At 41.4% G+C, this 13,197-nt stretch overlaps 1 protein-coding gene across 2 annotated transcripts in view; it reads right to left on the bottom strand.

Moving 5' to 3' along the window:
- Positions 1-13,197, bottom strand: part of LOC142786802 (disintegrin and metalloproteinase domain-containing protein 10-like) — a 181,164-nt gene that overhangs the window by 67,238 nt on the left and 100,729 nt on the right. For both annotated transcript variants that reach the window (XM_075884449.1, XM_075884450.1), the window contains exon 3: positions 7,460-7,592. In XM_075884449.1, coding sequence (XP_075740564.1) covers positions 7,460-7,592 — 133 coding nt within the window. The remainder of the gene's footprint in view (positions 1-7,459; positions 7,593-13,197) is intronic.

The following is a 13,197-nucleotide window of genomic DNA, read 5'->3' on the forward strand; positions in this document are numbered from 1 at the left end:
ACAAAGGCATGCAACTATATGGTTTGCCTCGGTCATTGAACGACGCGGAACTCTACGTCTTGCAGCAACAAGTTGTCGCCGAAAAAGGTCGTCTCAAAATAAGGCCCATAACCTCATGCGTTCACCGGGTGTGGTAACCTGTTAGTAATTCTTTTCAGAACGTCAATTGAACATACTAAATGTATTGTAAAGTTGTTTCAGAAAGATTCACGTGTTTATGTTGCAAGCGTTTTCGTCTTTCATTAGGTAGCACAATAGACTCATTTTAGATATGAAAAAAAAAAGATTCCCGCTTTCCATAAACCATTTTTAGCTGTACATCAGCAAGTATATAAAGATATGCAGATCTAAATAGCAGATTAAACTTCCGAAGTGAGGCTTTAGTGCGACGCAACAGCCCAACAACGACGAGCGCTATATTGAGTGCTTGTCGAGATAGGAGGCGTATGTATAAACTATACAACGCACGTGTAAATCTTTGCATCGCAAGCGCTCATACCCATTTCGCAGAATTGGCCACGAATCGATGAACACGTGTCCGCCATTACCAGATATATATCCAACCACAAAAGAAGGCTGAAGCCAGAGTATGAGTTTATGAAAATTGAAAAAAAACCCACTAAATATTATGCGGTTGTTCAATAAGCTTCCCGAGTGCTTTATATATGCTCAATAACTGGAATTACATGTATGTTGCGATTCGCTGTTCTGCTAAAGAGGACGTCCACGAGTCGTACTTTGATTGTCAACATACAGGATTGTGTTCAACCAGCTTCTAGATAGTGCGTTGGGCCAGGTAGAAGAGCGTTATGAAAATTCGAGTCTGGTAATTATGATCGATACGTGTGATTGTGCGAGACTCGTATATGAATTAGGTCATTTTTTTATGCAGCAGAAGCAGCTTAGACTAGTCTGTTTAGTATTCATTAAATCTGTACAAGCTTCCTTGAACGCACGTGTTATAGATTAAGCGATTCTGTGGATTCGATCCACCCCGAATCGCTAAAGCGGTTCGCACTGTTCGTTACGGCCACGCGTGCTCGATCGGGTGAGCTCGAAACCGTTCGGTCCTCAACTATCTCATTAAGGCTTTCCGAAAACGTTTGTCCCCTTTTCCCTACGCGTGTTCACCTTCGCCGTTGTCGTTGTCAGAACACGAACTGGTTGACCACCTGACAGATAGGGACTGTGCTTTAGTGCAAAACAAAGCGTTGCGTTTAAAATACGGCCGGGGATGGTAATATGTTGCGCGACAATCGATGGCCGTTGTGAAGACGTAAATACGTCTTTGTCCCGATTCAGAAAAGCAATGAACTGGTATACAATAAAGCGCAGTGAAATTCGTGTCCGCTGCTATATGGACATATCCAAAAGAACGGCAAGAAAAGAAAGAAGGCAGGTTGCGATGAAAAATTCGTGAACAGTGGTTGTGCGTTGGAGGTGATTTTTTGGTGAGTGCTCATGTCTCTTTCAAGGCTGCAAGACTGAAACAATATGTACTAGCATGGGCAAAATGACCTCGAACATGTGAGCACGTGGCGAATAGCCTCGAACCCGGCATCGGTCTATTCGCTGCGGTCACTGTCGGAAACAATAGGGAAAGGGTCACGTCTACACTGCCGCCTAGATATTGCTGCTGCGAAATCAAGCTTATCACTAGTGTGTCGCTGTTGGCTAGCGGTGATATGAGCTCACATCAATGCGCACAGCCGCAATCGATGACCCATCAGGAATTTGCAGTTACAAAGATATCGGTTGTGACGAAGCCTACCGTGATGCAGAAACCACGGTTTTATTACGTTCACGTGGTGGTCGTTGAACATTTTGATACGCGTCTTTCACTATTTTGTTTTTGACGCATTCGCTTTTCGTGTTATCATTGCTAGTAGCCGATGGCACGCGATCAGTAACTGTTTCGGAGCAACGATTATGCTATAGAGTGCCAGTAGGTAAGCAAAATAGAGCCCCTCCTTTCTCCTCCGGTTTTTTTTTTTCAGCGCCATCTCCGTATCATGACATCCCAGTTTTGAGGCTATTTGCCACGCACTCACGTGTTCGAGCTGATATCGCTCACGAGAGTACACATAGATGTTATAAATTAAAATATCGCAGTAGAGTTTCTGATTTCCGGAAATCAGACGTCTGACCGCATTTATTATAACTTCGTATGATTGATTGATATGTGTGGTTTAACGTCCCAAAACCACCATATGATTATGAGAGACGCGGTAGTGGAGGGCTCCGGAAATTTAGACCACCTGGGGTTCTTTAACGTGTACCCAAATCTGAGCACACGGGCCTACAACATTTCCGCCTCCATCGGAAATGCAGCCGCCGCAGCCGGGATTCGAACCCGCGCCCTGCGGGGTCAGCAGCCGAGTACCTTAGCCACCAGACCACCGTGGCGGGGCGAACTTGGTATGAAAGCGAACACTTAAGAAACACATTTCACTTCATGATATGTGTTTACCAATTTCACTGTTTCGTCGTGCCTTACAATGGGGGTACGCTGAAGGTATAGGACAAGTTGGTAAGCATTCGAACCAACGCAAACCTTTCGCGTAATCGATATAGACAGGGCCCAACACTTGTAACGTCGTTGTCTGTTATATTATTTTTGGGCTCCTTTGGGACACTTATTATAACCATATATTCGCAACAAAATCTGACTGGTCTCGACAAACAAGTGCTCCTCAACTAATGAGCAACGTTGCTCGAGAGGAGTGAGATTATTGCGCCGTTTTTCTCACAGTTCAGCAACACACCATCTTATCAAAATTTTAATTGTGAATACACTTTAGAAGCGACCCCAAACCATCCACCGCCGTCGGCGGCGTCCGCAGTCTTATCTCTATCTTTAAAGGAAAGAGGACTTGGCGGGCCGCAGCGCGACGCTCTACCTAATAAGCCACGGACGCGACGCTGATATCGGTGTCAGTAACGCGCCTTATACCCCCTCCCCCTTCGCTCGCTCCTCCGCTCTCCTCGCTCGCTGCAGCTGCGCGCGCACCCCTCTCTCTCGCGCGCCCGCCTTCTCTCTCAGTCTCCCGTCGAGAGCGGGTCGTGAGGGGGAGTAAAGTTAAAATCCGTTGGCATTCGCCAGTGAGTTAATGTAAACTCCCCCGTGTGATGAAATTGCGATTCCCAGGAACCATTACACCATAAAGGCTCCATAGTGTGATTAATAAATATATTAGTGCGAATTAATAAATACCCCTCATAGCATCACCCCGTGTATTCGCACTTAACCATGTTCACCCTCGGGAAAATGCTTGGGAGTTTTCTAGCTTAAATTTTCTTTTTAATGTGGTGGTGTATGCATGGTGCCGTCCACTATTTGAGGGAACATGGCTCAGCGTGGCTACGCAACGCGGAGTGCCAGTGCACCGGGCGCCGCCGTGCATCGAAGTGATTTCAATCGCTGAGCGCTTTGCATACACGTATGCATAGCAAAACAGCGGCGCCATGCAGGCATGCATATCCCCGCTGCAGTCACTATTATGACATAGTGAACTAAACTATAGCCGGACTGCACACGAAAGCTTGCAACAAAAACTGAACTCGCTACTGTATTACTGTACAGCATTACTATACAGTATTACACTTCAGTCTTACTATGCAGTATTACACATTCCGTTTTCACACATTCAAGGATGACCTTTTTGCATGTGGTGACGTTGAATCTAACTCTGGACCGACAGAAAAGGATTTGTTGATGCAGTTTCTTTCGGGACAACTCAGCACAACTATATCAATCAACAATATTTTAGCTGAACAGGGTGAAATTAAAAGGGACATTACCAAATTAAACGGCTATATTGGGAATCTCGAACGTCAGCTACCTCCTTTGTTTCAATAAAAAATGGGATGAAACCAACAATAAGAGGTATAAGATTTCAAAGCGTAACAAATGACAACAAAAAGTGAGTACTCAAAATTTATCTGTCCTTAACGTAAATTGTCGTAGAATTGTAAATAAATCTATCCTGCTTGAAGTCTTGTTTCTTACCCATAAACCAGATATTGCTGTGCTTACAGAAACTTGGTTAAGCGATGACATATCCGACAGCGGATTTGTTCCGAAAAACTACATGTGCTTTCGTAAAGACCGAGAAAGAAGAGGAGGGGGTGGGTCGTTGCTATATTATTTAGGGCGCCCTTACAACTTGTAAGAATGCCTGATATTTCAGGAGTTGAAAGCATTTTTTGCACTATGTATATTAAGGAAATGAGATACATTCTCGTAGCTTCTTATAGGCCACCTGACTCCTCTGTCTCGGTTCTTGAAAGTCTTGATGACTACATGTCCTGTCAAACAAAACTAGAAGACAGATTAATTCTCGCTGGTGATTTCAACTTTCCAAATATCAATTGGAACACTTTCTCTACGCAGTCTTCTGATCTAAGCGACACAAAAATGCTTGACATAGCTTTTAATTACGACTTCCTACAGATTGTGTCTCAACCTACTAGAATTGAAAGTGGAATTTCAATACTAAATTTCTTTTTTGTTAATGGTACTGTCGAAATTGATATGTTGTGCGATGTTGAACCGGTAATATCTGATCGCGAAGCTGTGCTTTTAACTTCAACTGATGCTTCGTATGATCAGCTCACTGTCGATCGCCAGTACCCGAACTTTTCTCGCGCCGGTGATGAGTCAATTATTGACTTTTTGGACCTCTCTTTTAACGCTTTCTCAAAAAACACAAGCAATATAAGCGATCTATGGCTAGCCTTCAAAAACGTTGTTAAGGAATGTATAGTACTATCAGCATCCAGTGAAGCCCCAAGAGCGGCAATCCTTTGCGATAGTGTAGTGCGTGCCGTCCACTTATCACTACGAACAGACACGCATATATCCGCAAAGCTGTCGAACGGGATGCGCGCGCCTGTTAATGGTAAAAATGCTTTGATCACCCGAAAAACGCTCCAGCTAACCGCAAACTTAGGAGACTGAAAAACAAAAAGGCCAGAAATTCGTTTTGCTCTACACCAAATTATTCAATGACTAAATTAGCAACAAAGCTAAAATTATAAACTCGGGAGGATAAGGCAAAATACTATGGTGTATCACTTCCCTCTTTTATCCAGGCGTCACCTGAAAAGTTTTGGAGATCGATTAAGCCATGTTCATGTAGCACTACCTCGTTTTCACTAAACGGGCATATCATTACTGATGACACAGCTGTGTCTGCTGCTTACAACAAACACTTTAGATCTGTATTTACAACAGATGATGGTTTTCTTCCCATGTTCAATTTGTCTTTGCCACCTATGCCTGATGTGAGAACCACTGAGCAATGTATTTTAAACCTTCTGCTTAACATAGATGTTAAAAGATCCCCTGGCCCAAACGATGTCCCAAACGCCTTTTTAAAAAGATATGCAGAGTGGTGTTCGAAGTATTTACTCGTATTGTTCAAAAAATCTCTCGGTGTGGTTCGTTGCCGGAGGACTGGAAAACCGTTAGAATCAAACCACTCTTTGAAACTGCTGATAAATCCAACATCGCAAATTATCAGCCCAGTTCGTTGACATCTACTTTATGTAAAATCTTCGAGCACATAATTTATAAACATATAGTCGACTTTCTTGCAAAGTATGAAGTTTTAACAGACGCACAACCTGGCTTTAGGCTTGGGTGTTTTAAAAGTACACAATTAGTCGGAATTACACATGATTTTGCCCAAGGTATAAATAAAAGATATCAGACAGACTTTATATACATGAATTTTAGTAAGGCTTTTGATAAAGTATCGCATAATAAATTACTTCACAAACTAGGTTTTATTATAACAAATAATACTCTACTGGCATGGATTAGAGCTTACCTTACGAACCGTTAACAATACGTTTATTTAAATGCCACCTGCTCAGGTCAAGTTGACGTTTTTTTTTTTCGCGTACCTCAGGGGTCCATTCTTGAGCCCCTATTATTTTTGATATTTATGAGTGACATCACCAGTGATATTAATGTTAAGATTAAACCCTATACAGACGACTGCGTGATTTATGAAACAGTTTGGTGAATCGAGGATCAGGTTAGATTAAACGAAAACTTCCAAAAAATCATATCATGCTGTGATCAGTGGTAGATCACTATTAATTACGACAATACGGTCTTTATGCGAATAACCCAGTAAAGCAACTACTTTTTTTTCATTCTGGGGCAAACGGAAACACCTTCTCGGAGGTCGATGAGTATAAATACCTGGGTCTTTGGTTCACAAATAATTTATTATGGTCGAAACATATAGGTGTTGTTACGAATAAGGCATTGCCAAAATTACTCTTTTTAAGACGATCCTTAAAATTATCAACTCCTTCCGTTCATTTCCTTGCATACCAGTCAATTATATCTCCTATGCTTGATTAAGCCATGCCAATTCGTGACCCATGCACCAAAACAGATATCAGCAAACTCGAAAGAATACAAAAAAAATGTAGTTCGTTACGTATATTACTCATATGGTCGTTTATCAATTACTGAACTCATTAAACGATCTGCGTTGTCCTCAGTTAGCAATAGGGGTAGAATCGGCCGGCTGAAATTATTTTACCAAATAGTTAAAGGACATTATAGCATAAACTCCTCTCCCATTATCAATTATTCTCATGGTCACGAAACAGGCAAAGACATTCTTTCACAATTGCTCCTGTACTTCCACGAAATAACTGCTTTATAAATACTCTTTTTCCCTAGAGCAATTGCTGATTGGAATGACCTCCCCGAAAATTTTGTAACACAAGCCTCGCTTTCTTTGTTTGAAAAATATTTGCAGTAGCTCGTTAGCATCGCTGAATGTACTTCTTTTTTTATTATTCGTTCAATTTATTGCATAATTTTGTTCAATTTCATTAATTTTCTTTTTCAACCTATATTCTTTTTTGTGTTTATTCAGCTTGTTCTTTTACTCTTGCATTTTACAATTACTATTTGCTGTTAAATTCCGTTGTGTTCTTGTTCATATTCTTAGCCTTATTGTTTTATCTGCACGCATTGTATTTTTCACTTCATGTATTTTCTTTGAAAACAATTGTGCATTTTTTAATATCACGTATCAATGTATCACGCCTGCTATATTCTCTGCTTGAGAGTGGAGTATCAATAAATACATAAATACTATACACTAGACAAAAGCTTGCCGAAGCAGGATGAATCAGTAATCTTCCTAGTTACTTTTCTTATTTCTTCGCTAGAATTCATAATTTAGAAAAATACGGGTACAAGTTAAAAAAGACACACGGCGGTGTGCGGGTCATTTCTTTATTTATACTTGGCAGAACATGGAAAGGTAGGCTACGTTAGAGCCGGCTGTCCCAACATCATAACAGTAATGTACTATAATATTGGACTGTCCTTGTTTTTCACGCTATTCTTGTCATTAACATGAACTACCAATATTTGCAAGCCTCTTCCCTTTGTAGCTTGTTGACTTTGCAGTGCATGGCTCACCTGTTGTGTGCGGCGAACACCAGGCGTATGTCCTGCTTGGGCGACCTTTTGCTTCGGTGGTGCTGGTCCCGGAAGGAGGTGTGATTGAAAAATAGGGGCTCGTAATGGCGGATGTGCTCGCTTAGCACCACACCTGTTTCGAGATGGAAGGTGTAGGGGAAAGAAGAAAAAGAAAAGAAGAAAACAGGCACTAGTTAGGACAAACACGTACCGAAGCGGCTACAAGAATGCGCAAGACATTCGCTTCTCGCACACTGTCGGTCACCAAGACGTTTTCAAGGACACCCTGTTGCACAGTGGCTAAGAGGCTTAGTTTGAAGGAATCTCAGCCTGCCCTCCAAGCTCGTCAGCCCGGAAAGCCATGCGAACGCTTGTGCAGTTCTTGCTAATGAGATTAATAATAATAATAATAATAATAATAATAATAATAATAATAATAATAATAATAATAATAATAATAATAATAATAATAATAATAATAATAATAATAATAATAACTTAGTGTACACATCCATAAGAAATGCAAAGAAACGGGTCTGTCTAAGTCCCCATAACTTCTGCGACTAGGCCCGACAGAGACGGTTACAGCGATGTGGATACAAGGTAACAAAGCTATTGTTGTTTCCTTACCAACGAACAGACAAATGATTACCACAAATACTTTTTTACAGGTAGAAAATAAAAAAAGAGAAACAAAGGAGGGATACAGAGCATACGTGGCATACAAATAGACCATGTGATTTTACAGCTCAGCGAGTAATTTTATTAATTGCCTTTTTGAACTCGCTGAAAGAATTTGTCAGGTAGTGCATTGAAAATTTTTGGAATATATACACCTCTACATGCTTCTCCATATCTGGTAGAGAACCGGTGTACTATTAAACGCGTTTTTTCTCTCAGGGGTCGATGCGTTGCATATGGCACTTTAAAGTCATCACACCAATTGTATCTTAGAACAAGTGTCTTAATAAACAAACTCTGGAATACACAAAAGCCCGAATCCCGAAAAACAGTACTGGCAGCTATCTTACTATACCGTAAGCTACACTTTTAAAAATATTTCGAAGTAAACTGTCAATGCGTGTTTTTCAGCCTTCTGAGCAAAATGCAAAAACTGTTATCCCATATCTCACTGCACTATATACAAATGAATGAACTATAATTTTTTTCACTGGTAGAGGCACCAAGCTTTTCATATTGAAAATCAGACATGCCACACTTCTCAGTTTGAAACAAATACATGCCATGTGATGTTGCCAAGACATACCACTATGAAAAATTACGCCTAGGTATCTGAATGTTTCAACATTTTGCACTGCAGAACATTTGCATGGATTGCAATGTCCGGTTTAGAGAAAAATTGGTATATTCATTTTTTTGTGTTTTAGAGGGCTTCGAAAGCAGATAAGTTTTGTTTTCTTTTCGTTTACAATTATGGAGTTTTCTTCAAACCATATAATAGCATTATGAATTTTACTCTGAAGAGCATTAATCGCCCCTACATAGCGTATGGGACGTGTTAATAGCACCGTATCATCTGCATACTGGTACACATTGGCTAATAATAATAATAATAATAATAATAATAATAATAATAATAATAATAATAATAATAATAATAATAATAATAATAATAATAATAATAATAATAATAATAATAATAATAATAATAATAATAATAATAATAATAATAATAATAATAATAATAATAATAGGGATTTAAAGCCACAATCTCACGACATGATTACGCAAAATACCACAGTGGAAGGCTCCTTAAATTTCGACCATCTGGTGTTCTTTAACGTCCACTGACATCACACAGTACAAGTACCTGTAGAATTTTGCGTCCATCTACATACAGCCGCTTCGGTCGGAATCGAACCAGCGACCTCCCAGTCAGCGGCGCAATACACTACTAGCTAGACCCCCACAGTGGACGTTCTGAAGTTCTTGAAGACAACTGATTTGAGTGATCAGCTGCCTACTCATGCTTTTTCTTTTAGGGGCGAAGCTCCTTAGGGCGTGGGCTGTGCGTCCCCTGTAGCCTGTATGTAGCCACCTCTAGTTTAGTTCTTGCAGTGTTCACTAGATGGCGGTACCGTCCCCTGTATGTAGCCACCTCTAGTTTAGTTCTTGCAGTGTTCACTAGATGACGGTACCGTCTCCTGTATGTAGCCACCTCTCGTTTAGTTGTTGTAGTGTTTACTAGATGGTGGTACTTGTAGCTGATGATGAAAAGATGCAAGATGTTATAAACTAGAAAGCGGTACTTGTAGTTGATGAAAGACGCGAGATCTTATAAAATAGGAATGATGTCACATATGGCGCGTGTCATTGGTTGAAGGCAATCGTTCGATTTAGTGCGGCGACGTACGCTAGGGGGAGCGATGTAATAAAATCGAGTGGGCAAAATGTACAGAGGATTCATGGTTTACCAGGTTTACCTCCGGAGCTTCGCCCACTCATCATCATTCACTTCGTGGATATGGCGGAATTTTTTGGTCTTGCTCTTTTTCTAATCGACTTGAACCTGTCTCCACGTGCAGGGTAGCCAACGGAACGTAGTCTAGTTAACGTCCATGTCTTTTCTGTATTCTCTTTCTTTTTCACTTTGTCTCTGAAAAGTAAAAGTTACCACATTATCCCTCTCTTCTGAACGCGACAGGCCTCCCCGAAGCCCCACTAATCTACAGACTAAAGGACCGCCTTACGATTGATTGATTGATTGATTTATATGTGGGGTTTTACGTCCCAAAACCACTATATGATTATGAGAGACGCTGTAGTGGAGGGCGTCGGAAATTCGGACCACCTGAGGTTCTTTAACGTGCACCCAAATCTGAGCACACGGGCCTACAACATTTCCGCCTCCACCGGAAATGCAGCCGCCGCAGCCGGGATTCGGTGCCGCGACCTGCGGGTCAGCAGCCGAGTACCTGAGCCACTAGACCACAGCGGCGGGGCTGACCGCCTTACGGACATGTATGAATTGGATGATAAATATCAAGTGCGCGGAGCGAGCCTCTAATGCTGTATTTTCAACCTGCAATAAATACAATGAAACAGGCCATAGTGCAATTAATCTGGTCCGGGCATTGCTGTCCTGAAATGAGCTTGCTTCTGGAGAGCATAGCAAAAGGATGGTTTCATCACTGGTGTATCGGAACAAATTTTTGTTAGCAATAACTTGTAGGTTTGGGCGAATCGGTTCATGAGGCGAATAACTTGAATTATCGCGAGAAAACGATGACAAAGAAGGAACACACACAGTACTTGAGATGTCTAGAAAATTCTTATAATTCTAGGCCAATCCCCCTCAGAGAGTATGAGCCATGGTAGAGGCATCATCATCATCAACACGACTAGAGCTATGTACCTTTTGTGTATGTTCGTTCTTTGTATTTATTTTTTTTCACTGCTTCAAGTTATTTACTACAATTCTTCGAACAGAACCATGGAGAGCGCGCCGAGTAACCTCTCGCATTTGTGTGCTCAACTAAGCAATGTGATGCTCTCAGTAATGAAATGACTGTCATAGTGTTTGACTAAAAGATACTCAGGTGGAACAGTCGCGAGCTATGTCTCCATCGGTTTAATGCCGCTTACAGCCATACTTGGCGTTAACACACTGATGGATGTGCATGCGTCTATAATACATTAATAAGGAATGATTACTTCGTTACTTATAACATTAAGTACTGATTAAAATCTCACGCAGCTGCTGAAGCTATGTGCCTTCAGTAAGATAATTCGAAACATTTAGTAGACATATTCAAATAACAAGTAAACAGATTTCGGTTACGGTAAATGTGGTGTGGTGGTACTTTTATTTGAACTTTATACAGTTTATATAAAGTTCAAGAAACTGCCAATTTATTTACTTAAGCTTTTGCTGGCGAGCTTGCACTCACCCTTACGCAAAGGCGTTAACCGAATGCCGTCGCTGATTGGAAAAATTATGATGCGAAGAGAAGCAGCTGTTTTTTTTTATTTTTGCAACTTCCACGAAGAAAAATTCACGTTAATCTTACGGCCCTTTTCGCGCATTTCAACCAAGCCATTGTTCCAGTTAAATCGTTTCACTTATTTTGTTTATTTCGTGTCGGTCCCTCGATATTGATGAGCCTGCTTTTCTTCGTGCTATATCCTGTTTCTAATCGCATTCATCACCTTTCTGATTATGGTTACCAAGAAAACAACAAGGGGTGCTATGCAGGATCGGCCGAGTTTCACCCGAACTACGTGAAACTTGGAATTTGTTCGAGCTCTGGGGACAGCCCCTTTTGAATGAGGCAACAGTACGAGAAAGTCAGATCCACCCGTCAGCACGCTGCGTTTCTTTGGTTACAATGGAATTAGACATCGCGTCTAAAACAATCGACTAAATTGGATGGTATTTTCAATCCAGAGGCATCTTCTTTCATTTGTTTGTTGTTCCACTGAGTGCAGAAGTAAACCCATACACTAAATGTGTCAGAAATTTTTTATGATAATATTTTAGAGGCACAGGGTGTTGAAATTATTTATTTATTTATTTATTTATTTATTTATTTATTTATTTATTTATTTATTTATTTATTTATTTATTTATTTATTTATTTATTTATTAGAATACCCTCAGAGCCCGTAGGGCATTACAGAAGGGGTGGGTACAACATATATAACACACAAGAAAAAAAAAGACAAAATAAAAAAAAACAAGTGTCAGATGCGCAATTTTGAAGCTTTTAATGCAAGCACCACGTCTGTTTTAAAATAATCACCATGGTAGCCTCTGCGATTAGTACTGGCCGAGCGTCTTACATCATCACGACCACAGCTAAACCCAAGGCCACGTTTTAATTACTTGGTCAGCCTGTACGTTATAGCGCGCTTCTCGGACGGTGCACGTCGTCTTTGTTGTCATCGACCGCTGGCACCCGAGCACGTGCGGATGGCTAATTAGCTATTTGGCTCGATTGTATACTTGGCTAGTTAGGCCAGAACATGCTATGACCAAGCTGATTACGCCAAGTCATGCGAAGGCCGAGGTAAGGGCGTAGACACGGGAGAGCATACCAGGCCGGAGCCCCCTCCCAGCCTTGCCCCCCCCCCCCCCCAAGAATTTTTTGTCACCGCATAGACCGCGAGAAATGACTATTTCAAAGGGGTGCCCCTCCCGAAATCAAGAAGATGCGCCTTCCGAAAAAAAAAAAATGTCTGCCTACGTGTTTGGGCCGAGGTAATTACACCACGTCTTAAAGGGCCACTCACCAAGTTGTACGTTTGTGAGCTGACAAGTTCAATGTGTACATGGGGTGTTCATGATCACGTGTGCCGAAATCTGCAACGCTACGCGCCATGGAAAAGGGTCAACTTTCAAGTTGAACGCTGCTCTTCCTTCTTTCCGCGGGCGCGCGCCCAGAGAGTGAGGGCATGGCGTACACCAATAGAATTGCCGTACGTACACGGTGGTGCTGTGACGTTGATTTTCTACGTGGACGACTGTGCTCTGACGTTGCCAACAGTGGCCTGTGAAATGGCGAAAATTTTTGACATATGTTTAGTTTATGTAATTTGTTACTTGAATTGAGGAATAAAACTTGAGATACATAATGAGACGCAATAAGGGAATGCGTGCGTCGTTTCCATTTTCCCCCGTGAAGTGCAACCAGATGCGGGGTTAATGTGCCTGCGTGTCACATCAGTTCGCGTCCCCGCGGTTAGTGCGTTCAGCAGACGCCTGGCCTGGAGAATAA

The sequence above is a fragment of the Rhipicephalus microplus genome, unplaced genomic scaffold (assembly GCF_043290135.1).
Source record: "Rhipicephalus microplus isolate Deutch F79 unplaced genomic scaffold, USDA_Rmic scaffold_32, whole genome shotgun sequence".
Lineage (NCBI taxonomy): Eukaryota > Metazoa > Arthropoda > Arachnida > Ixodida > Ixodidae > Rhipicephalus > Rhipicephalus microplus.